Raw genomic sequence first — 26,954 nt, 5'->3', positions numbered from 1 at the left:
TCATAAGCATGAGCCCTTACTATGTAAAAAGAAATAAAGATCACATGTTGTATCGCTGTGTTCATAATCACCCCAAGATAAAGGTTAGTACATTATTTAACCCGTACAGCGCATGTCATGAAAAAAAAATACAAAAAACATGCTGAAAATAACTAATTTACAAAAAACGGAATAGAAAGTGATCAAAACGGTGCATGGATCAACAAATGGTGCCCTTAAAAAGTACAACTGATCCAAAAAAAAAACAAAAACCCTTTCACAGCAAATAGAAAGAAAAATGTTAGAGGACTTTGAAAGCAGTGATAAACAAAAATCTTTTTTTTTTTTTTTTTTAAATGTGAAAAAGTTGCAAAAAACTCCTACATAAATTTGTTATTGACATTATTGTATGAGTCTGCAGAATTAATGTAACATATTATTTCTACTGCACGGTGAACGCCGTTAAAAGTAGAAAACCATGCCAGAATTGCATATTTTGTTAATCTTGCCTCTAAAAAAAAATAAAAAGCAATCAAAATGTTACATGTTACCAAAAATTGGATAAAAGGAAACTATAGTTCATCCTGCAAAAACCAAGCCCTCATAGAGCTCCGTTAATGGAAAAATTAAAATGCGATGGCTGCTTGAATGCAGCAACGCTAAAGCAAATTTTTTTTTTTAAGTGTTTTTTTGTGTACAAAAATAGCAAAACAAAAAAACTGTATAAACTTGGTATCGCCAGAACCGTGCTGACCCGGAGAATAAGGTCATCGCATTATTTATTTTGTGCACTGAACGCCGTAAAAATGAAATACAAAAAACAAATGGTAGAATTTCTTTTTTCCCCCTATAAAAATAAATAAATAAAAGTTATACAATACATTATATGTACCCAAAAGTGATGCCATTAAAAATACAACTTGTCCCACTGAAAACAAGCCCTCACATGGCCACGTGGACAGAAAAATTAAACAGTTATAGCGCCTGGAATGCGACGATGAAAAAAAACTGAAAAATTAGTTGGACATTAAGGTGCAAACAGCCTTCGTCCCCAAGGGGTTAATTTGGAGAATATTTGTGGAATTCTCATGAACTTTTTGCATCTCACCATGCTGGCCATATACATCAACACTTACGGGATCAAATAGAGGATAGCCATAGCTTAGCTGTGCATAAGCTGCCATACCGCTGTAACTTCCCCAGGCATTCTGCATATAGCGCCCAGTGCTGCTCTCTGACTCGTAGCATTCTGCATGAAGAATACAACAAAAACAAATATTAATCCTAGAGTATCACGGCACGGGGGATGATTGAAAATGGGGTCAATACTTGTATTTTTATACCATCAGCTGGTACGGTTGACTTACTGTTTTCCACAGACGTGGATATGAACATAAAGACAGCTTGCTTGCTTTCTAGAGTAGCTTCGGGAAACTTATCTCTCAGAGCGTTTACGCTGTAAAAGGACAAGAAGCATTTTACTTCAAGGTTTATGTACCAACTCACACTAAACAGGTCAGTCACATCTGTGCTAAAGCAAGGTCTGTAACGGGGCCCCTACCTACCATGTGGTGGATGGGCCCTTGGGCCATCCCAGGCTCTAAAGCCCAGGGGTAACTACTACTTCTTGACCCCCAATGCTACATCCTTGTATTGCAGCACTTTCTTTTCCTTAAATCCTGAGAAGATACCCTATAAAGCTCCATAGAGTGTATATATAAACCATATAAATAGTCAATTATGAGCAAGAGCCCAGTTTGTGAGGCTTGAAACATGGAAAAGCGTTCCCCTTTTTACTTTTCTGCTTCCATGGAGATGCTTTTAAAGGTTCTATAATAAAAAGTTTGTTTTTAATTACATATGAGTGCTGGAAGAAACCTTCTGCTTTTCGAACAATATAAATATCCCTGCTGTTGCTATGGGGTCCAACTCATGGTGGAGAAATTCCTCTTCTTCATAGATGGGAGTCGTCTTCTGCAAGTCACTACAATACTAGCAAGAAGCTGAGGCTAGACCTGGTAAGAGGGGTGCGGGTGGGGGGCACAGATTATACAGGCCTCTCCTGGCATTTTGTTTCTGATTATATCTAATTAGATGGATGATGCCCTATGATTTCTAATATAAATCTGAGATATGTGGATAAGTAAACGATAACAAAAAACCTTATAAGCAATAACTTATTATAATAAGCATCACTTACAAAACTTTTCTGCTGCCACAATCCATGTTCAGTGGAAATTGGGCAAAGATTCCTTCGTCAAACAAATATAACACATAGGTGAATCTGTCAACCCAAATAGTGCATTGATCTGCTGTGATAAGTGTGGATCCGATCACATCCATTGTTTCCTTCAGCATAAAGTATTTCACCTCCATAGTCCATACGGAGAACTACACGGAAGAGAGAAATGTGTTTGATGAAAATACACATTTTTTTCTACAAACCTGAAGATATGTGAATTTTTTTTACTGGTCATGTAATAAAAGAGCTAGTTGGGGTCTCACCGAGATACGTGTTAAACTATATACCACACACAAATGTGGATTTACTGAAGTGCAATCATCCGACTCCAGAGAAAATAGGTTGGGAGCCATTATCCTCTGGGATGTCTAGAAAGTTTGTGAGCGCCTTCAGAATGTGTGAGTACGTATGAGTGTGGGTGCATATGGGTGTACGTATGCATGAGAGTGTGCGTGTGTTAGCGTACAAGTGTTGTATATATGTTTACATGTACAGCGTGAGTGTGTGTAGTAATGTATTAGGCATGTATCTGTGTCTGCATTGACACACACACTAACGTCACGCTGGAGCATTGCTGTTAAGTTGCCGTAAACACGTAAATGAACAGCATCTCTCAATACACTTTAACAAATCTATTGCAATACAGTATGTGTTAGCATTAAAATCCAAATCATAAAGGGGACTGTACCCTCACCAGCTTGCATCAAGCATTGGATTACCCACCATAACACAAGTACCTTCAGTTATAAACATTTTCCTATTAGGGACAATGCAACAAAAATTCCCTAAGAGAATTCGCTTTGGGGATTCTTGTGCCGACTCTTCATTCTGCCTTTTCATAGTTACTCAGACAATCCTTTCTCACCAGGCAATAAGAATTATGTTTGCTCCAAAATCCATATGTACCAATACTGAAGTCAGAATAGCCAGTTCTAGCAAGAGCCCATAGATAGCACCGCATGCAAAGTGGACAGTTTGTGTAACACTTAACCGGTTCATTTTATATCTTTAGATGTTCTGATTATTAAAAAAAAACAAAAACTAAAAAAGCAGGTCAAATCTACTCGAAAAATGGAAAAAAAAATAACAGGTGAGAGAAAAAATAAGGACATTATTCACTGAAAAAGAAGCCAGTCATGCAACACCTGATAGACTGCAGGCCGGGCACAATCACCGTGGACTCTAGTAAAATGATGTCAGCCAGTGTGACCCACTGTGGAGATACAGGGCGATCCGCTGCTTTGCCAGTAGGTGGCGCACTCCTGTATGGTGTGGCACACCTATCAGTGGATGGTGTCTTTGGTATCCGTTCACATGTGCAGAATGTTTGTTTGCAGTCACTCCTCCCCAATCTCGGCTGGGTTAAGTGAGGGTCTTGCATTATTAGGCTGGGGTCACACAGGGCGGATTTGCCGCGGATTGCGTTGCATATCCGCACTGCGGCAAAACCGCTGCGTTTGCAGTGCAATGCAGCACAAATGAGATTTGCCAAAAAGCTGTTCTCACAGGACGGATTTTTTCCGCACAGCCGCAGTGCGGAAATGCAACTGCGTCGCGGTTTTAAAAGATGCAGCATGTTCATTCTTTGGTCGTTTCCGCAGCGCTTTTTTGTCCATAGACCTCTATGGACGCAGCCAAAACTGCACCAAATACGCGACAAAAGTAAAAAAGCGCTGCTGAAAAAACCGCTTGCGGATTTTGCCGCACGAAAATCCGCAGCAAACTCCGCAAGCCCAAATTAAGCTTTGAAGCGGTTTTGCCGCAGAAGCAGTTCTTTTGCGTCAAAACTGCAACGGAAAAACTGCAGCAAAACCGCAACAAATCCGCCCTGTGTGACCCTAGCCTTAGTCTGCATTGAACAAGTAGCTCCTCCAAATTATCGTATGACCCCCTGCATTTTACTAGGGTCTACTAGGGTCTATTGTGCCTGGCCTGCAGTCTATCAGGTGTTGCATTACTGGCTTCTTTTCCATTGACTAAAATACTCGAAAAATGAAGCTGACGGTAACAGCAAGCTACGCTTCAAAACCTGGGTTTGGAGCCCCATAAAAATATGACATCAAGAAGTTTTTGGTAGGACCTTTTTGGCTGATCTCTTGTAACCCCTTTTTGCCGCCTGCGAGCGAAGAATCACTATGATTCTCCGCTCGTGGGCAGGGAGGCTGCGCTTTTCATAGTAACGCTATGGAAAGTATGCACTGCGTTCCCCGTGGCCGGATTATCGCTGTGGGGAACGCAATGCAAAAACGCCCGTGGACAGGCAGCCTAAAAAAGGTCAGATAGCTGTATATAAAGCCTCAGTCTGCTGTGAAGTCAATGTGGTATGGAAACCAAAGAGACATTACCATGTGGAGAGTAGTGTGAATATTAAGGACCAATACAGAAGTATATTGGATAAAATGCTGATTTCTACGTGACCTCTTGGGCCACAAACTCATTATGGCCATTAGGTTTAGCCACCTATTTTACTGGCTTTGTTAAACTTTACATATTTGTTATACAGCTCCTAATTAATACAGAACAGGTTTGTGTTAAACGTTAAGCCAATGCTTAGAAGCAGAGATTGGTGTTAGGGGCTTACTTGTTATCTATATCTGTTGTAATGTTTATTTTGTATAATATGTCGTTTAGATGTCTTAAGTACTTGTATAAACATTTTTCACCAGTGAAACCCCAGTCAAGCCCATGATACCAGTTAGTTGTAAAGTTAACCATAACAATGGACCCAGTCAAACAGGTTAAACAGTAAGAGCCAATTAGACTATCAGGATGATGTGATTACTCCTTATAAATAATGCATGCATTAATTTTCAGAGGTTGATTGTAATTATTGCAAACGAGTCTCTCCTTGGGATAATTGCTTTGTTTATGATGAAGGCACAATCCCAAACCATGTTTGTCAACAATAACTGATCAAAAGTTGACCAATAATTATTGTGAGATCAAACATTTGGAGTAATTGCATGGCATCGTTCTGAGATGTGGAGAACATTCCTTGGCATCAAGAAGGTGCAGGGCTGGTTGAAGCTCTAGATACCTTACCCTTATATCAATCATAATTGTTGCTACTATTAAGACAGTTTATAATATGAATATTAATCCAATGACCAATACACAAAATATAGATAATCTGATTTTTAGGAACCGCAATGGGGCCTTCATCAGCTCAAAGGGTATTAAGAAACCTTTTCCCTGCTACCCTCTTGCTGGAAGGAAATCTCTTTACAAGGTAAGACAGTCATAAACGCATTCTTTTGTATTACTGTAACTCCAATATAGATACAATACAAAAGAACTAATAGAGAAACATAGGGCCCCATGTAGAACCTGATGATAAACAGCTGATGAGACCACATCTTACCTGGGAAAGAGACCTCCTTCGTCTCCCTGTGGGAGGTGTTTGATTTCTTCTTTCCTATCAAAAGGCAGTATTTGGAGGTTTTTTTTTTTCAACTATAAACGTGCTTATTATTGTGCTCAATGGCAAACTGCAGTAAGCCTGCTGCAACCCTCATATGCTACAATGGTAGAGCAGCATTCTACCCTATTGCTCTGTTTTCTTGGTTATAATCATATGGGTGTTTACTGTAATATTTTTCTATTATTTTTTTTGTTTGTTGATGCAAAGGGTGAAATCGCCCACAATCCTTTGCACACTCATCTCTGTTTTTGTATTAGCTGTCAGTTACCACCAATGTTTTAGACAGAGAAAGGATTGCCCAGTAAGGCTGAAATGGCATTTGTACAATTAAATGACACAACACAATGACTTCCAATTATTACCTGTAATTTCATCATCATATTAAGCCCAAACCAGAACCTTTCCAACTCTTCCCCAGCATTCCGTCTCTGCTTCATGCTTGTAAACATTGGTCTACAGGTTTCTATATTGCTAAGTGCGCCTTTTTCATTCATCACTATTGCAGCAAACTGCCCACCATTAAATCCATCCAAGCTCATCCCTATCTGTAAAAAAGGAAACAAAATAGAAAGATCATTAAAGGGGCACTAACTTTTCAGACAACTTATGCTCATTTATTAGCCTGTGTGTGTTATCAATCTTATAATATACGTTTATTACATGTTTTTGTTTCATTACTGTAAATCAAGGCTGAAATGGCTGCCACTAGGAATATCCCTTCCAGATCATCTGCAATCCAATGCCTGTTGTTAAGTATTAACCTTCTGTGGTAACTGGGACATTGGGACATTTTCTTAGCTTTTGGGGAGAGGCTACTGTCACAGGCTCACTTCCCTGCACTCACAGGCTGACATACACAGTGTAAGCAATCTCCACATTTTCTGCTTCTCCTAATGTTATAGCATGTGCATGCATATTACTCTGGGTTTACTAATCATTTGGCCGGAATGTCTCTGATGTCATACTCCTATAATCATTCTGGGACAGCAGATACTGCTTGCCTGCTTATTGGACCAGAGACCGCGCAATACAGCATTGGAAGTAAGGGGAAAGGAGTACAGGACAGTGAACTAGTAGCAGAATGGCATACCTGTGACATACTCCCTGCCTGAAAGTGGATTGCAAACAGCAGGGTAGCAGAAACATGGGGAAGATTACCTGAAAATTAGAACTTAAAAACAAGAGGCAGAGTGCAAACAGCAGAAAATGAGAGGGTAATGAGAACCTGGTATGTTTTAGAAAACTTGTTGAAAATTTGGGTACATTTTATAAAAGGACAATCTGAAAACATAAGGTCATTAACTTTGTTACAAAGCTGAGCCAATCAGAGTATCAGAAGATCCTATGATGGACCCCGTCTCGGGCACAACAATGGACCTCAAATGTCCAGCTGAATTCAACCCCATTTGGAACTAGTTATGGAGTCCTTAAAAAGCCACTAGTGTCTACAAGATGATGCGCAAATAACCTATTAGACCTTAAGATGCATCCTGTGTTATAGCCTTACAATGTAAATACAAGTGGATGTGCGCATGTTCTGCATAGATGGGCAGAGAACCATCAGAATTATTTCATTTGTTGGGCCTAATGAAACTAAGACCAACACCAGTTAAAAGACACAGTTCCATCAGGTCCAACAGACAACCATGCAGTGTTTCTCTAAAGGAAAGCAAATTGCCCCATATCAGGGGACAAATTCCTTCTAGTCTCCAAATATGACAATTAGGCCTCTTTCACACGAGCGCTATCTAAGCGTATGAGAGGTGCGCACAGAAAGTGCTCCTATAGGAAACAATTGTTTCCTATAGAAGTGTTCACATGAAAGAATTTTAGAAGCGTAAAATGCTCACACCTGCTAAAGATAGGACATGTGTGGCTACAATACCCACATCTAAGGCTGCATTCCCACGAACGTATATCGGCTCGGCTTTCACGCCGAGCCGATATACGTCGTTCTCCTCTGCAGGGATGGGTGGGGGGGAGGATGGAAGAGCCAGGAGCAGGAACTGAGCTCCCGCCCCCTCTCTGCCCCTCTGCACTATTTGCAATGAAAGGAGGTGGGACGGGGCTAAATTTCCCGAATTAGCTCCGCACTGTCCCGCCTCTCCCCATTGCAAATAGTGCAGAGGGGCGGAGAGGAGGCAGAGAGGGGGCGGGAGCTCAGTGCCTTTTCCTGGCTCTTCCATCCTCCCACCCCTGCAGAGGAGAACGACGTATATCAGCTCGGCGTGAAAACCGAGCCGATATACGTTTGTGGGAATGCAGCCTAAGGTCCATACTGCGTGAAAAGATAGGACCTGAGCTGCGCAGGAAAAGAAGATTCCCCACTGCTTACAGCAGGATATTTATAACCTGCTGCCCAGAAGCACATTTTAAATGTTCAGCTGTAAAATCCTATTAGTCCCTGCGGGGATGAGGGGATGCCCCACAAGGATTCCCTTAATCCCTGCGGGGACTAACAGGAATTAACAAAAGGACATTTAAATGAGCTTCTTGGCAGCATGTAAGCAGCAAAATATTCCTCCAGCCCTGCTGCTGGGCAATTCCCCAGCAGTGAGGGGCAGTAGGGGACACCCTCCACCTCTCTTTCCAAGGGATTTCCCTATAGCAGGGAGCGAGAGGGGGGCTAGATTACAGGTCGTGGGAGGAGGGGTAGCGCTAGAGGGATCCACCCTCTAGCCCTCCCCCGTTTATCTTTGATATGGGGAATTTCTGTTAGAAGCCCTATAGCCCCTTCCCCTGTCTCTAGTCCCGCCCCCTCTCTCTGCACTATGGGGATATCCCTCAGGGATCCCCAGAATAGGAAGAGAGAGCGGGGCTATGGGTTAATCCCCCCTAAGCAGGGAGAGACAGAGTGCTGCTACGGGAGATTAACCCATAGCAGGGAGAGACAGAGTGGGGCTATGGGTTAATCCCCTAGAGCAGGGAGAGCGGGGCTATGGGGGACTAACCCATAGCAGGAAGAGAGAAAGCGGGGCTATGTGTTAATCCCCCATAGCCCCGTTCTCTGTCTCTCTCTTGCTGCTACAGGGAAATCCCAAAGCCCTGTGGGATTCTTCTCTCTCCTCCTGGAGCAGCTGATCCAGTAAATAGGTGATTTACACGCGCATGAAGCTCAGGTCTTCTGCACATGAAAAATTGCCATTTCACACGATTGTTTGTGCAGTATAGGTGTGAGTACCCTGATTTGTAATATTATAACTTTCACAAAAGGCATCTAAACCCCCTTTGAACTTGTTCAAAGCACCCATGACAAGATTGTGGAGCAGTAAATTTTATGGTCTCACTGCTTGTACAGTAAAGCATACCTAATCTATGACGTTATCACAGTCATGGATTTCCTTTATGCAATAGGAAAGAGGCTCAATTAATTTGATGGTAAGTGTAGGATGCCTTGAAAATTTTCAGTTGAAACTACATTTTCAGACCATTGGACCAAACATTGACTGTTGATAGTATTCTATAAAAGCTTAGGCATCCTATAAATGTTTCGGTACTGAATTAGTCGTCATTGCATGGAGACATTTTATCTATCTGAAGTTCTTACCACACTGAATGTAGGCCTTAGTTCGTATATCCTAGACATGTTGACATATCCCACAAACTGTTGGCAGTTGTCAGTTAGCGATTTATCGGTCATACATTCTGTAAAAAGAGAAGTATGGAAACTTACATTATTTAGTAAAGACACAGGGCCATCAGCCATCTCATTATAATTAGAGAACAGGGTCAGCAGAGACCTCTCATTATTAGAGGAAAGGGTCAGCAGAGTCATCGCATCATTAGAGGGCATGGTCAGCAGAGATATCTCATCATTAGAGGAAAGGGTCAGCAGAGTTATCTCATCATTAGAGGGTATGGTCAGCAGAGGCAACTCATCATTAGAGGGCAGGGTCAGCAGAGATATCTCATCATTAGAGGAAAGGGTCAGCAGAGTCATCGCATCATTAGAGGGCAGGGTCAGCAGAGATATCTCATCATTAGAGGGCAGGGTCAGCAGAGATATCTCATCATGAGAGGGCAGGGTCAGCAGAGGCAACTCATCATTAGAGGATAGGGTCAACAGAGTCATTGCATCATTAGAGTACAAGGTCAGTAGAGACATCTCATTAATAGAGGACATGGTCAGCAGAGTCATTAAAATCATTAGAAGGCAGGGTCAGCACGTTATCATTAGGGGGTGAGAGTTAAAGGGATGTTCCCAACTCAGATTTATGGCATATCCACAAGCTATGCCATAAAAGTCAAATAGTTTCGGGTCCCCCATTTGGAACCCACAACCATTATACGTTAGGGCCCCCACAGCCCGTGGCTTTCTTGAATGTGGTGGCTGGGGGTGGTCTGGTGGATGGAAATAGCCAAATACCCAACGCTATGCTGTTTCTGTAACTCCCAGAGAACGCAATGAAAGTTAAGCAAACAGCGTAGCACAGCAAGCTACACTATTTTCATAACTCAGGAGCTGCAGATACAGCGCAGTATACTGTGTGCTACACTGTTTGCATAACTCCCACTGACTTCTATGGGAGTTACAGAAACTGCATAGCTCAGCCCGGACGTCTCGTGGTGTTCCTATCACGGCCATGTTTAGCTGAGATGGGAACACTCCTTTAATGATAGCTCTGTTGTATTGCTGGAAGACTGAAGAAGGCACTATAGTAATACTGTACTCTATAAACACATATAAGAGCCTGCATGTAGATTCCCTGTTACTCTCTCGTCTCTGAGGGAGGAGCTATACTTTATCATTTCCTGGAGGCTGTATCAATCTGCCAATACTCTTCTGTCCATTAACAGCTATTCATGGCAGTAGTCATAAAGCAAACACACCCGCTGTACTGCCTATGCAGACAAAACAGGAGGGAAGAATGTGCGTCCACTATGGCTGCCCTCTAGAAGGCTTAAGAAAAGCAAAACAGACACAACATTGTAAAAAAAACTTATAAAACCGTTATCTCCGCCTGAGATCAAATACACAATAGTGAGATGAAATAAATGGGACATCTTCTTTAAGTAAGGTCACTTACGATCTGCATAATTTGAAAACATATTTGTGATCCAGTTTGCAACAGCAGTCTTTGCTTTATCATCCATGAACCTAAAGACCTCGTCAAATCCATCAACACTAAAGGGGAAACACAAGAAACATTTGTTTTATAATAGGTGTGTTAAGCACATGACCGTGGACAGACATGTATCCCACGGAAGTAAACAATGACATTTTTAATAACAGCAAGCAGAGATCTTGGAAAATTGTAGAACTTTTTTTTTGCTGAAGCTGAAATACCCCTTTAACATGCTGTTACTTTAACCACTTTTTAGATTTCACTTAGAGCTTCGCCACTCTAAAAATCTTCCAACTTCACTTTAGTGGCAGATTATTATATAGGGTCTTTTTTGGAGGCCCCCTGAGATTGCCAAGGTGTGCATGGCCACCCAAAGGGACCCGGTGTCTGGTGTCAGCACAAGAATTGCCCGATGCTCCAGAAGACTCTGCAATTAACTTTTTTAATCCCCCTGTTGGCAAATTGTATCTCAGCCCGGATGTTATATTGAATTGATGAGCTATAAGTGCGATGCATAAAACCAAGCCCATTGTTGGTAGGCCAAAACATGGTGAGCCCTTTTCAAAGCTGATGGCTACTTCACTTATTGGTATTTGTCACCAATACATTGCCATTGCAAAAATAACACTTTTTTACCGGATGCCTCCACATGGCACCTGTATGAAACCGCCCAATTGAAAGTCAAATTGGCCTTCATCAGCTGTATTAAAAATAAAACATCGCTCTGGCATGAAAATGCGAGTTTTGCGCAAGTTTGATTTTTCTATCTTTACTACTGAAAAAACGTGATTTTCGTAAGTTTGAAAAAAAACACGCATTAAAAATATGCAAATACCCATTGAAATCAATAGGTTCTATTCACTGCATGCACAAGTTTTGCATCCACAGATACACCCATGTGAAGTCAGCCTTAAATGGAACTGAACTACAACACCAGACAACCCTTGGACAGGAGCGGTGCTGGACCCAGGGACTTTTTATTTCTGGTTCGATGCAACCCCTTTAATGCTCCCTTGAAAGTCTCCATATGGATGTGTTCTCTTCACTTTTTATTAAAGCTCTGGTATGGTGTCCATATTATGAGGCTAAAAGTCATTGCGCCCAGTGCATGCCATTAATGTGAACTGCCTTATGGGTTTGGGGTTTGTGTTTCTTAGGGTCAAGAAGTCAGAAGTAAAGCTTGCTGGACCTTTGTCTTCTATCAACCAGGAAGGCTTAAAACTAATAATTTCCTTGCACAAAACCTGTAAGTGGCTTAAGAGGAAACTATGCCTGATGTGTTTGACACCTCATGTTATGTTCTACAACCTTTCTACGTCAAGTCAAATGTTACCTACATGATTCTCATGTTGGCGCAGCCTCCCACCAAAACATAGGTCAGCCGTGTAAGCAGATCAGCAGTCATCGAAGGCAGACAAATTTGCATCTTTTGCGTGAACCATTCAGTGAGGATGGGAGCTTCAAACACTTTATACTGATTTAAAAGCAGGTCCATAGACACAGTTAATAGGGCGTATTGGACGTCCTCGTTGGGTATAGGGCCATAATACTGTGAAGGAAGAAAAAGAGACACATTATAGCGTAATATTCAAAATGGATGAACATAGCAAGATTTCACGTGGGTAGAATTCATTGTGTTGTCCTACAAAACATCACTTACCATGTTTGCTTGCTGCAAAAATTCTCCACAGTAGACAAATCCTTTACTTCTTATGTCAGCGATCAGAAGCTCAGTGCGTTCCATATAGTTTTCGGGAGATGCAGAATCGAATAATCTGCAGTCTTTGATAACACCCATAATCTGGTCTATGTTAAGTTTATACAAAGATCCAAACTAGGGAACAAAAAAAGGATGGTCAATGCACTTGGCGTTATAGGGGTGTCCTATGAAGTAAACTCCTTTTGAGACTGCAGCCTGAGAATCCCCATGCAATCATCCGTCATTCCTGGAGGCAGTGCCAGCCTCAGGGGTGTGCGACCTGCACAATAACTACCCCAAAAGGGGTGTGGCAAATGATTTTGCACCCTAAGCTTGCTACCACCATAAATTGTATAGCATTTGTATCACACTCCTCTGTGTATGGAGCTTTTATATGGTCTCTGTGGGTTGGTATTAGTTGAGAACTGTATGTGGATATTTACATTTTGCGGCACTGTTATTTAAACACTATACTGTATATTAACCCCTTAACGACCAGCCCATAGTGTTTCTACGTCCTCCCGAAGTGGGCTTTATTCTCTGAGGACGTAAAAACATGTGTCTTGCAGAGAATAAAGCCCCTCGGGCTCTGGACGTGACAGCTCCATGCTGTCGGTGCCCACAGGTAGCCGACAGCATGGAGCTGTCATCACGGGCTGCGGGGACACCCCCCCCCCCCGGCAATGCGATTGGCGCTATCCAATAGCGCCGATCGCATAAAAGTTTTAAAAAGTGCAAAAAAAGTTAAAGATTCAGCTGCCCTGATGGATCGGATCCATCAGGGCAGTTGAAATTACTCACCCGGGTCAGCCGCACTGCTCCCCGCTCGCCTGGTCCTCTGGGCCCCGAAGCCGGCGTTCTGCGCATGCGCGCCAGGCGGCATTACGTCAGCGGCCCGGGAAATTTAGAATCTCCTGGCTCCCGGCTCCTGTAGGTAGCCGGCAGGCAGGAGACGTCAGTGGGGACCACGGTGAGCGGTCCCCGGTACCGCGATCACCGTTATCCAATGGATAATGGCGATCGCGGAAAAGTGAAGAAAAAAGTAAAAGAAAGAAAAGCTTCACCTTCCCTCATGGATCGGATCCATGAGGGGAGGTGAAAATACTCACCCTCTTTCCTCCATGTCCTCCGGCCGGTGTCGGGACCCTCCGCTGGCTTCTGCGCATGCGCCGATGTGGCGCGTATGCGCAGAAGGCCGGCGAGCCCGGCAAATTCAAAATCTCCCTGCACCCGGCTGTCACAGATAGCCGAGTGCAGGGAGATATGACTGGGGACTGCTGTATGCGGTTTCCAGTCATATGATCACCGTTATCCATCGGATAACGGTGATCATATAAAGTTAAAAAGTAAAAAAAACAAAAAAAACTAAAAAGTTAAAAAAAAGTTTCAAAAGATAAAGTTTCATCTCCCCTTACGGATCGTATCCGTAAGGGGGGATGAAATTACGTACCCAAGGTCCCGGATTTGTTCCCTGGTGGGATGTTGATCCGTGGACCTTACCCCAGCTTCTGCGCATGCGCCCGTCAGCATGATGGCGGACGCATGCGCAAAAGTGAAAGATTGCCCAAGAAATTTAAAATCTCCCTGCAGCTGACTACCAAAGGTAGCCAAGAGCCTGGAGATGTCACAGGGAGCCGCGGTATGCGGTTACTGGTCACGTGATCGCCGTTATCCAATGCATAATGGCGATCACGTAAAAGTTCTTAAAAAAAGTGGCAGTTTCATCTCCCCTCACCAATGCAATCGGTGAGGGGAGATGCAACATCTTCTCAGAGGCTTCCGCATTTGAATCCAGATGCGATTATCCTCCATGGACCCTTCCGGCTGCTGCGCATGCGCCCGCCGGCAAAATGCCAGACACATTCGCAGGAGCCGGGAAGCCCAGGAAATTTTAAATCTCCCTGCTCTCAGCGACCAACGGTCGCTGAGTGCTTGGAGCAGTGACCAGAGGCCTCGTTGAGCGGTCCCCGGTCACGTGATAAATTAGCCATATAACATTAGGCCGGTCACGTATGACTAGAGAGGAATTATGGGTTCTGCATGCGCTTGATCAGCGGTAATCCACAGATCAATCGCATGCATTGGATTACACAATTCCCCCTAATTAGCGGGTCGGAATTACATAATCCACTCGCAGAAACAGAACACGGCATGCTATATTTTACCGCGGATATCCGCGACCTAGAGCCCATTGTGCTCTATGACCGCGAATATACTCGCAGCCCATATGCAAACACATTGTGTACGGGCTGCAGGTACCCAGGTCATCTCTAAGCGACGGCGCGGGAAATATAAACAAAAAACGGTGTACTGCGCATGATCGTCTGTTTGAGTAGGCAGTTATGCGCAGTACATTACGCGGCCGTACGCAGGGACACAGCCGGGCTCACAGCTGGAATTCGCTGCGGGCCTCCGTAAGCGGATTCTGCATACGGCCGTGAGAGCCTGGCGTTATTTAGATTGCTACCAGTAATCCATAATTTACAAGAAGCCCCGGGAACGCTCGCCTTCATGCAGTTCCAGGAGCAGCTTGTTGAGCGCCTTCTGTGTGAGACCACCACACCGCAGCAAGATTGCAAAGCCTCACAACGCCACTTTTTACACCCCATCCCCACCGCTGAGGTCACAAAATACCCCCAAGCGAGAGAGGAGGGGGGATACCCGGTTTTCTTGCCCCATGTGCCCATCCCAACCAGCCTCCGTAATTACCCCTGTCTTTGGACATAAAACGCAGTTTATATTATTACTTTTATCTAATATTTAGGGAATGCCAAAAAATGGGGATAACGGGGGGTGGGGGGTGGGGTATTTTTAGGAAGTCAATTTTTTTTTCCGTATAAGTGGGCAATGGGGCCTGGAATTTATTCAGTTGTACCCTGAAATCCAGCGGGCATTCCCTCCATTATGGGCCTATCCATGTGTCCTGTAAGTAGATTAGGGCCACAATGGGTATGTTTCTGAACACGGGACAAACTGGGGTATCCATTTTGGGGCGAATGTCTTCATTCCTATGTACACTGTACAAAAAAAACAGTTTTTAAATTGACAAAATTGCAAAAAAAATGAAAATCGTAATTTTTCCCTTCTGCTTTGCTTAGATTTATTCAAATACTGTGGGATCAAAATACGCAGTACACCCCTAGATGAAATTGTTAAGGGGTCTAGTTTTCAAAATGGGGTCATTTGTGGGGGTTCTCTATCGTTTTGGCCGCTAAATGGCTCTGAAAGTGGGCAATGGGGCCTGGAATTTATTCCGTTGTACCCTGAAATCCAACGGGTGCTCCTTCCATTATAGGCCTAACCATGTTTGCTTTAAGTAGATTAGGGCCACAATGGGTATGTTTCTGAACACGGGACAAACGGGGAGATCCATTTTGGGGTGAACGTCTTCATTCCTATGTACACTGTACAAAAAAAAACAGTTTTAATTGCCAAAAAAATGAAAATCATAATTTTTTCCTTCTGCTTGGCTTAGATTCATTCAAAAACTGTGAAGTCAAAAAAGTCATCGTACCCCTAGATAAATTCGTTAAGGGGTCTACTTTTCAAAATGGGGTCACTTGTGGGGGTTCTCCATCGTTTTGGTCACTTAATGGCTCTACAAGTGGGCAATGGGGATTAAATCTCCTTCAAGCAAAATTTCTGTTCCGAAAGCCACCGGTTGCTCCTTTCATTTTGGGCCCCATTGTGCATACAGACGTAATACCAGGGCCACAATGGGTATGTTTCTGAGTACGGGACAAACAGGGGTATCCATTCTGGGGTGCAAATCCTCATTTTCATGAGTATTATAGAAAAAAGTCCTGTCCTTAAAATTACATACTTGCAAAAATATGAAATTTTCGTTTTCCTCTTCTAAATTGCATTTACTCCTGAAAAAAAACTGTGGGGTTAAAATACTCATGACACCCCTCAGTGAATACGTTAAGGGGTGTAGTTTTTAAAATGGGGTATCTATCATTTTGACTACTATGAGCCTTTCCAATGTTGGCTTGGTGTAGGAAAACAAAGTGTTCCTCAAAATGCTGAAAAGTAATGTTAAATTTGTACGTCTCCTAAATGGTAAAAAAAAAACGAAAGTTTTTCCAATGTGCGCCCAAAATAAAGTAAACGGATGGAAATATATATCTTAGCAAAAATTTCTATATTATGTTTGCACATATGTGAGATATTGCAGTTGGAAATGGGGAAAAATGACGATTTTCCCAATTTTGGCGCTTTTAATAAATAAACACAAATTCTATCGGTCTTTTTTTTCCGCCTAAATGAAGTACAACATGTGGCGAAAAAACAATGTCAGAATCGCTTGGATATGCAAAACCTTTCTGGTGTTTTTCCATGTTAAAGTGACACATGTCAGATTTGCAAAATTTGGCCTGGTCATTAAGGCGCAAACAGGCTTGGTCACTAAGGGGTTAATATTGCTGTGTTATTTTATTTACTTGGGCACCATACTGTATGATGCTTGTAATTAGACACTGTGTGATATGGTCTAGTTACAGTATTTTATGGCAATACGCCATAAAGGAGGTTGGGGTGGCAATAAGAAATGATCCAATGTATTTTTCTGAAAAACGTTTGACTGAATATGGCAAAAAAAAATAACTTACTAGGTCAATGCCGGGATACAAAGTGACGATAGTAATATAAGGTATGAACGTTGAAGACTCTCCAAAGCACTTCTCTAGCCACATTTCACCCGAAAGACCATATGCGCAAGCAGATCCTGTAGAAATAGGAAGTCAATTATCATCTATTAGAAGCATATTATCAGTACCAGACTTAATTTCATCAAGTCCTATATGAAAAATAAAACAATGTTCAGCCTCAAACTTCTTCTTTTTTGTCCTCCATACAGATAGTCACCTCTATTGCTATAGAGTGAGCTGAGCTTAGCTTAGCACTAAACCCATCTGTCAAAGCAAGAACCTGCACAAGACCTTTTATTCTTCATCACACCCCAACAAGGGGGAGAGGAGCCAGCAACCTCTACTACAACTATAGCACTGAGCTGAAATGAAATAAACGGTGCTCAGTATGCAGCATAACATGGGAAGGGATCCTCTTGAGATGTTGTGAAGGAAGTGGATCCACTTTGTACAATCCCTTTTTTGTTAAGGCCCATTTACACGAGCAGATAATTGCTCAAAGATCGCTCAAAGGACAGTTTGAGCGACAGCTTTGAGCGATTATTTTGCATAAAAAATAATTGGCATTTAAGTAGCTTCCCATCTTTAGAATGAAGACTTCCCTGAGCTCAGGCTATTAGCTGGGCTCTGATCCTTTGTTCTCCACGGGAGAAACAATGCTATCAGCAGTCCCCCGTGGAGAACGACTGATAAAACTGATCGCTAAAATTAAGCTCACTTGATTTTAAAGATCAGCGAAAAGAGCCCGAAATGCAGGTGCCCCGCGCCCATTTACACGCACCGATTATCGCTAAAACGATCGTTGATGAGCGAAGTTTTAGCGATAATGGTCCAGTGTAAATGGGCCTTTAGAAGAGTTGTCCAATGATAAGCTGATAACAAGGCGTCCCTCTGCTGGGACCTTCATTAGCCAGGTATAATCTGCATGCAGGAAGGAAGTGTTCAATTTTCCTTCGGCATTGGGATCATTGAACATTATGTAGTGCCTATGGAAATCAATGGCTGTCCGTATAATGCAGGGACATGTAGGGTCCAGCAGATAAAGATACCGTTTTTGAAAAGTATTCTCTGCTTTGGCTAATAGGTGAGGCTCCTGAACAGGATGACTTGTACAAACCTAATGTGACCTGATTATATACAGAAAATGTTATCCGTACCTGACTCAGCTTTTTGTGCAGTTAAGTACTTGGTTTTCCATTCAGCGATTTGCATCTTTAGATCTTCTAGGTAGTCTGAGTTGGACTCACCCATATATTGGCAACTGTAGGAAAACACAATACAGCCAAGATCCAGGTTACAATATTGTGCACCGAATAGGGTCAAAAAAAGGGAACTGTAGATCTCATTTTTACTTACATGTCCTGGTAATCTGCGCAATCCTTGGGGGCAATCATGTTGAGGGTCTCAGAAGTCATGCCTTTAAGGAGGACCTTGAGCTTCCCTTCGAAAACTCCCCTATATCTTACTGAACAAAGAGGATCAGTGGGAGACTGGATCTTTCCCAGTATAAGGAGCAATAGGGGGGTCAAGACTTCTTTAGGACAGTCGGACAGCCCTTCCATGTTAGTTAGGACAGGGTAGATGAATTGAATTGTTTTATCCTGCATTGCTTGTATAACAGGACCAGCTGTAACAGGGCTCTGTAAGGCATTGGTGTCTTTAATATAATCGCCGAGTTGTTCGATATTCATGTTTGCTAGTTCAGACCCCTGTGAAGTGAACAAACCAATCATATGTTATGTTACTATCTATAGGCAACTGAAAGGGAGTTCACAAGCTGATAAGAGTTATTGTGAGTGAAGCAAATACTTTACATTCTGCATTTCAAATAGAGAAGATTCAATGTTAATTATGTGCAATTAATTATGTATTCATAAGATCAATCTTATCATATCTTATAATAAAATGCACAGCATTATGAGTGACATGGCCCAGATATCACGCACAAATGGGAACATGACTCAGATTATGTAATGTATGTCCCAGGAGAGAATGGAATCTATCTATCTATCTATCTATCTATCTATCTATCTATCTCATATCTATCTATCTCATATCTATCTATCTATCTATCTATCTCATATCTATCTATCTCATATCTATCTATCTCATATCTATCTATCTCATATCTATCTATCTCATATCTATCTAACTATCTATCTATCTATCTCATATCTATCTATATATCTCATATCTATCTATCTATCTATCTATCTCATATCTATCTATCGCATATCTATCTATATATCTCATATCTATCTATCTATCTATCTAGCGTATTTTTCGCCTTATAAGACGCACCGGTCTATAAGACGCACCCCCGTTTTAGAGCGGGAAAAAAGGGGAAAAAAATAATTACTCACCTCCTCCGGCGTTCTGCGGAGCTGCTGCAGGCTGTCACTCCCTCCTGGTCCCCGGCAGAGCATTGCTTTCTGGACGCAGGGCTTGAAATCCCCGCCTCCAGAAAGCTAATATTGTGATTGGCTAACACACGCCGTCAGCCAATCACAGCCATTCAATGACATCATTGAATGGCTGTGATTGGCTGAAGGCGCACGTGTGTTAGCCAATCACAGCCATTCAATGATATTACTTCACAGTATTAGGTTTCTGGGGGTGGGGATTTCAAGCCCCGCGTCCAGAAAGCAATGCTCTGCCGGGGACCAGGAGGGAGCGACAGCCTGCAGCAGCGCCGCAGAAGGCCGGGGGAGGTGAGTACTCCTTTTTTTTTTGACAGGAGAGAAATCTTCTAACTGATCGCACATTTGTTCGTGCGATCACGAATTTAACGCGCAATCGCGCTAAATAAATCGCGTCCGCGCGTTAAATTCGCGATCGCGGTAAAAATGGCGATCGGAACGAATTTTCGGTACATTCGCTTTATAAGACGCAGGAACTCCCCCCCCCCCCCCGCTTTGGAGGCGGAAAAAGTGCGTCTTATAAAGCGAAAAATACGGCATATATCTTATATCTATCTATCTCATATCTATCTATCTATCTCATATCTATCTATCTATCTCATATCTATCTATCTATCTCATATCTATCTATCTATGGCTACCTGTCCACGGGCGTTTTTGCATTGCGTTATACACCACGATAATGGCGGATAACGCAGTGCACGCTTTCCCCCTGTCCACAAGCGAAGAATCATAGCGATTCTCTGCTTGCCGGATTCAAATCTGTCAGATAGGCTCACCGCAGAACACTGACCGCTCTCCCCCCTCCTCCGCTGTGGAATACCGCTAGCGATATTCCGCAACGGCCGTGAACAGGAAGCCTGACTGTCTATCTCATATCTGTCTACGTATCTCCCATTTAAATGATCTAACATTCTTAGAGATGTATATGAACAAAGCTTAGACAATGTCCGATTTTGTATGGCCCTAAATGTTATTGACAAATTAGATATAAATAAATGAACTTCCTTACAACATTATTACTTGATGTAACTTTTACTTCTGTTGTTGATGCAAATACTAAAGCTGCAGTTGCTACAACTGTTGCCGTAGCTGCCTCAGCTGTTGTCGTAGGTGCCCCAGTTGTTGTCGTAGATGCCCCAGTTGTTGTCTGAGGTGCCCCAGTTGTTGTCTGAGGTGCCCCAGTTGTTGTCTGAGGTGCCACAGTTGTTGTCTGAGGTGCTCCAGTTGTTGTCTGAGGTGCTCCAGTTGTTGTCGTAGGTGCCCCAGTTGTTGTCTGAGGTGCCCCAGTTGTTGTCTGAGGTGCCCCAGTTGTTGTCTGAGGTGCCCCAGTTGTTGTCTGAGGTGCCCCAGTTGTTGTCTGAGGTGCCCCAGTTGTTGTCGTAGGTGCCCCAGTTGTTGTCGTAGGTGCCCCAGTTGTTGTCATAGGTGCCCCGGTTGTTGTCGTAGCTGCCCCAGTTGTTGTCGTAGCTGCCCCGGTTGTTGTCGTAGCTGCCCCGGTTGTTGTCGTAGCTGCCTGAAGTGTTGTTTGAAGTACCTGAGGTGTTGTCTCAAGTGTCGTCTGAGGTGCCTCAGTTGTAAAAGATGAAATAAAAAGAAATGAGCAATGACAAAGAGGCAGCTTCTTTAAATATATTATTATTAATTGCATTTAATAATATTATTATACATTTAATTTCATTATTACTAGTAGTAGCAATAGTAGTATGAGGCTTCTTTCCCACGAGCATATATCGGCCGCCATTTTCACGGTCGGCCGATATACGCTACAATCTGTGACGTTAAAGCTCGTGAACGTGTGCAGAAATACAACGTTTGTGCGCTCATTTACACAGCATGGGCCCCAGTGCATATACGCCGAGGTCACTTTGCTGTCACCTCTTTCCCCTCCCTCCCCCTCGCAAGCTCACCTCTGCTCTCCTCCCCGTTTGCTCTTTGCAATGGGAGGTGGCGGGATGGGAGCGGAGCTAAGCGCTGCCCATTGCTGGCTTTGTACAAGGAGCTGGAGGGGGCGGGAACATAGCTCTACTGCCTGTCCCACCACTTGCCCGCAGCTAGCCGACAAGGGGTGGGACCCCCCATCCCGCCCCCTCTCATTTTTAAGAACTCCCTCCCACCTACGGACGCTGTCATGGGCTCGCATAGGAGCCCATGCATTGACCGATGTATTCCGGCCCAAAAGATAGTCCCTGGACTATCTTTTGGGCCCAATGTAAAAACGGCCAGCGCTATATTGGGCAGCCGATGCATCAGATCACATGGCCGTATTACCGTGGCGTAAAAACACCTACCCAGCCAATATAGCACTGGTCGTTTTTATGTCGGGCCCAAGAATACGTCAGCAGCTGCATGGGCTCCTATGGGAGGGAGTGTAACAGCGTGGCTGCTAAACTCCCTTCCTCTGCTCTTCTCTCCGCTTGCTCTTTGCAGTGGGAGGGGGTGGTATAGGGTGGAGCTAAGCGTCGCCCCATCCCGCCTCCTCCCATTGCTGGCTGCAGACAAGGAGCAGGGCTATGTTCTTGCCCCCTCCCCGCCCCTTGTCCATAGCCAGCAATGGGAGGAAGCGGGACAGGACAGCACTTAGCTCCACCCCTGTCCCGCCCCCTCCCATTGCAAAGAGCGAGTGGGGAGGAGAGCGGAGGTGAGCCTGCGAGGGGAAAGGGGTGACAGCATGGTGACCTCAGCGTATATGCATCGGGGCCCATGTCGTGTGAATGGGCACACAAATGCTAGATTTGTGTGCCTGTTCACGAGCTTTAACGTCACAGATGAGGTCAATTCGGTTCCCGCTCAGGCGCAAGAATTTTGGACGAAAGAAAAAGCGCTGCATATAAGAAATCGGCCTTACACTTCTGTGTTTTCAAGTAACATTGGAATATTGTGTAGTAACACTATTGGCAATTAGACGGTGACAAAAAATGTCCTTTTTAAATCTTATGTTAAAGTACGGTTTGTCCATTATACTGGTCAGGATTAGCATATACTACAGCTTTATTACACAATAAGTCTACAGTGTGTATTGTGTTCTCAATTATAATTTACAGAAAGGGTTTTCATAAAAATGTGTCATTGCCTTTAATAACTGTCGCTAGTTTAGTACACCCCAACATGCAATGTGGTGAACAAAGGAAAGTTAGTACAATGTTTATTCTTCCATTGCTTGTTAATTAAGCAATCATGTGAAGACATTGAAAGCATCTGAAGACTGTGCAGTATTTATATAGAGGGTGTGGTAAACTCTTCCAGATTTGCTTTGTTCCTCTAAGGTGAAATGAGTTCCATTTTTTCAATTAATTCTTTTTACCAAAACATCCTGATATGAGCTCTGTGGCCACTTACAGTGTCATTTGGGGATAAAAACACTTAAATATCTTTATTTTACTGCAATTTTAAAAAATATTTTCCATTTTCTTATTTATATTTAAATTTTTTTTACCTTTCCTAATTAATATTTGTATTTTTTTGTTACTCTCCAAATGTATATTTAAAAGTGAATTGAGTGTAAGGTGGGTCTGGGCTCTAGACTCCTTTCCTGGATCATGGCACTATACAGTTCACCCTCGGCTCGGATTAGGGTAAATGGACTCCTATCGGAGCCCTTCAGGATCAAAAACGGCACCAGACAGGGGTGCCCCCTATCTCCGTTGCTCTACATCCTAGCAATGGAGCCTTTGGCAAACGCCCTGAAAATGAACATTCTGCCTAGAATATTATACACTTTCCAGACCTTACTCTGGGACCTACCCAGACATTTCTTCACTCGCTTCAGGAGATCAATGATAAGATTTGTATGGAAGGGGTCTGTCCCCAGGCTAGCCTATAAGACCCTGACACATTCCAAAGACGGAGGAGGAGCCGGCCTACCAAATATAGAATTATACCACAGGGCGGTAATCGGCAGCTGCATTTTGGACATCTTCCATCATGCAACCACTAAGGCTTGGGTGGCACTAGAGAGAGACCAAAACCGGTTCGACCTGGGTACCAGACGGGACGGACTGGAAGGAGACAGATGTAACTCCTCTTACGCAAAACCTGATGCGGGCCTGGAGACGCCTAGCTCGGGGGGACGGGTGGTGTTGATTCCTGGACCAATGACCCCACTAGTGGGGAACCCGCAGATTCCAACTACAGCTGCATTAACACTCCTTTCTTTCATGCCAAATTCGGTTTCCCCACGGGTCAAGGAGGTGATGAGCCCGGGTGGCGTACGCTCTTTGGTCGAGCTGGGGGAGGGCTCCAACCCTAAACCAGGGGCCTGGATGCAATATCTACAAGTCAGGGACTACATTAATTCATTTGGATCTCAGGACAGACTAACGGCAGACCTCACCCCCTTCGAGCGTCTATGTGTAACACTAGAGCCCCCTACCCACAAAATCTCTCTGCTGTATGGGTTGTTGCTCCGCTAGACGGTACAGGTCGAGAGACCAAAATGGGAGACACGATGGGAGGAGGCTTTCGGGAGAAGTATCTCTGGGGAGCTCTGGACCAAATCCTATGTCTTGTCCCATAAGCTATCGATATCAGCTAAATCCCAAGAACTGAACTACAAGATAGTGACGCAGTGGTACAGGACTCCAGACAGGATACATAGAATCTTCACGGAGGTGACAAACATCTGTTGGAGGTGCGGATCCAAGGTAGGCACTATGCACCACATATGGTGGACCTGCCCTCTCATTGCTTCCCTATGGGACGACGTGTTCTGTCTGTACGAGGAGGTGAGCAGAACCTCCCTGAGCTTGACACCAGAGATGGCCCTCCTCTCTGTATTCCCGGGTCCCGTCTCAAGGGTCAAGAAGAGCCTACTGAGCCATTTTATAATGGCCACGCGCCTCACCATTCCCAAATTCTGGAGGCGGGGGGAGCAATCCCAAGATCAGCCTGGGTCGAGACCCTGGACCACATTGAATACATGGAGGAGCTCAGGAGCTCTGACTCTGAAAAGGGTAACTCAGGCTTCTACGAAACTTGGGCGTTATGGAACAACTTCAGAAGCTCTCCGGCCTTTCTTAGACGGCTGGAGAAGGGCCAGCTCTGATCAGAACTAGGAGTCCCTGAACATCCCGCACTACTAAGATCTCACCCGTCAAAGGCAGGAAAGAACTCTCCCCAACCTCCTCTCACCCTTCCCCTACACATGACCTACCTGTACTCTCCCTAATTTCTTCTCTCTTCCTTTTTTTATACTTTACCCCTAAACCCCGCCTTCTCCCAAATTCTTTGTTCTGTTAATAACAGTTAAAACAGCTACAACACCCAGAGAGCGCCTCCCCAATCCACTAGACCTCCCCAAACTTAGCCGTAGCTCCTAGGCGATCCTCTCCTCTTCTTCTTCTACATCTGTCCCTCTTCCTCTGGTTCACCTTAGGAGAGAGGGGATTCTCATACAATCTTGGAGGAGGGCCCATAGGCTTGGGGCGGAGGGAAGGAGATCCCTCACTCTTAAGTTCTAGAAAGGTTATATTTCCAATTTTGTAGCCTGTTACAGCTATCTTCTAATGTATGCTTGTTATTCTATGAAAATAATGATAGTAAATACATTTTTGAAAGAAAAGTGAATTGAGTGTAATACCCCACAACCTGTGGACAATGTGGTGCTGTTTTTGGAAGACAGCAGCCATATTTGTCTAATCTTGTGCAACCCTTAATTAATCATTTCAGGGTTTTCAGTGTTGTCAATGGAATTTCATGGTTGCTTGAAACCAAAACCAGCACCCCATCTGTCTGATTCATTTTAATGGAACTGAGCTGCAATACCAGACACAACCTGTAGATAGGTGTGGTACTGGTTTTTGGAAGAAATCAGCCATAATTTTCTTATCACAGACAACCTCCTTAAGGAATGGTGTCCCTCATGTCTTTACAGTATGTTTTTGTTGACTTTTTCCAACTTTGATTTCATAATATGTTTAAATTGTAACATTTACTATATTTTTGTCTATTCATTAAGCACATATGGACACGAGGATGAGAATCACAAGTCAGTGAATCAATAAGCCTTTTTAGAAAACAGGATTATATTTGATACTTACAGGTTCGGTTGTGGTTTGTCCTTTTGCCCCATGTTCTAAATATAATGGAAACAAAGATATTACATTTTTGTTGTTTAATTTTTTTTACTTCTCTCTATGCAGTAGCATAATTTACTACGAGCATTTTACATATTGTCTAAAAAGCTTTCATTTGAAATCATTCTAAGGCTGCCTGTCCACGGGCAAGTTTTCATTGCGAGATAAATTGCCCGCACACCTTGCATGACACGCTTTTCATGGGCTAACTATGGAAAGCGCAGCCCAAAATCCACAAGTGGAGAATTATAGCGATTCTCCACTCGTGGGATTGAAATCGCGGTATGCTGTGATTTTCCGTGGTGAGTGTATCTGTTAGGCTCATCGCAGAGACCTGTCAGTGCTCCCCACTCCTCCCCCACGGTGTAACATTGCTAACGTTCTTCCATCACGGCCGTTGACAGGCAGCCTTACTGTACCACCTTATGCATACACCTTATATATATACCCTTTAGCCCTTATTCAGATGAACATATATTAGTCTGTCCGGGCCAGGTGCTAGTGCATTCAGCTCCCTCCCCCTTTTCGCCCCTCGCCACTGTTTGAAATGAGGGCGGGACGGGTGGCGGAGTTAAGTTCCGCCCCCTCCCTCTCATTGCAAACAGTGACCTTGGGAGCTCAATGTACTAGCTTCTAGCCCGACCTGCCTCCTCTCCTTCCAGAGAAGGGCAACGTATATCAGTCTGGTGTGAAAACCCGACCGATATACGCTCATTTGAATAAGCCCTTACATTTATGCACTTGTACTTATGGTTTTTACTCTTCTTTAACCCCTTCCTGCTCCAGGACGTACATTTACATCCTTGAGCGGCGGGGTAGCTATAGCATTACATCATACTGCAGGAGGGATCAAATCATCGCATGTTGTAGTCCCCTAGGGGGCTTAAAAGAAAAGTGAAAGTGAGATCAATAAAGTTTTATTAATTGTAAAAAAAAAGTAATAAAAGTTTAAATCACCCCCCTTTTGCCAGATCTATAATTAAAAAATCTAAATCCTAAAAGAAAAATACATATTTGGTATCGCCAAGTACGTAAAAGTCCAAACTATTAAAGTAGTACATTATTTACGCCGCATGGTGAACGTTGTCCAAAAAAAAAAAGAACACCAGAAATGCATTTTCAGTCACCCTGTCTCCCAGAAAAAACGCAATAAAAAGCAATCAAAAAGTCGTATGTATTCTGAATTGATACTAACGTAAACTACAGGGTATCCCGCAAAAAAAGAGCCCTCGCACAACTATGTCAACGGAAAAGTAAAAAAGTTATTGCGCACACAAAATGGCGGGAGAAAAAAACGTAAAAAAATTAAATGTCAGAAAAACTTGAGTAGTACAGTTAAAAAAAGGCTATACAAGTTTGGTATCGCAGTAATCGTACCGAGCCATAAAATAAAGTTATCATGCC

General features: G+C 43.4%; 1 protein-coding gene across 3 annotated transcripts in view; it reads right to left on the bottom strand.

Annotated features, from left to right (window-relative positions):
* LOC136576960 (uncharacterized) overlaps positions 1-26,954 on the bottom strand; it is an 80,468-nt gene that overhangs the window by 50,271 nt on the left and 3,243 nt on the right. The window contains exons 3-16 of one of the 3 annotated variants that reach the window (XM_066576629.1): positions 25,515-25,549; positions 20,489-21,046; positions 18,413-18,765; positions 18,214-18,317; positions 17,018-17,133; positions 12,369-12,542; positions 12,046-12,257; positions 10,670-10,767; positions 9,190-9,287; positions 6,005-6,187; positions 5,583-5,636; positions 2,180-2,370; positions 1,347-1,435; positions 1,116-1,228 (exon numbers count right to left, since the gene is read on the bottom strand). In XM_066576629.1, coding sequence (XP_066432726.1) covers positions 1,116-1,228; positions 1,347-1,435; positions 2,180-2,370; positions 5,583-5,636; positions 6,005-6,187; positions 9,190-9,287; positions 10,670-10,767; positions 12,046-12,257; positions 12,369-12,542; positions 17,018-17,133; positions 18,214-18,317; positions 18,413-18,765; positions 20,489-21,046; positions 25,515-25,549 — 2,378 coding nt within the window. The remainder of the gene's footprint in view (positions 1-1,115; positions 1,229-1,346; positions 1,436-2,179; positions 2,371-5,582; positions 5,637-6,004; positions 6,188-9,189; positions 9,288-10,669; positions 10,768-12,045; positions 12,258-12,368; positions 12,543-17,017; positions 17,134-18,213; positions 18,318-18,412; positions 18,766-20,488; positions 21,047-25,514; positions 25,550-26,954) is intronic. The other 2 variants (XM_066576630.1, XM_066576631.1) reach the window with 2 other exon arrangements.

This window comes from Eleutherodactylus coqui, chromosome 8, assembly GCF_035609145.1.
Source record: "Eleutherodactylus coqui strain aEleCoq1 chromosome 8, aEleCoq1.hap1, whole genome shotgun sequence".
NCBI lineage: Eukaryota > Metazoa > Chordata > Amphibia > Anura > Eleutherodactylidae > Eleutherodactylus > Eleutherodactylus coqui.
Note: the sequence above shows the minus strand (reverse complement) of the source record. Positions and strands in the feature narration are given on the sequence as shown.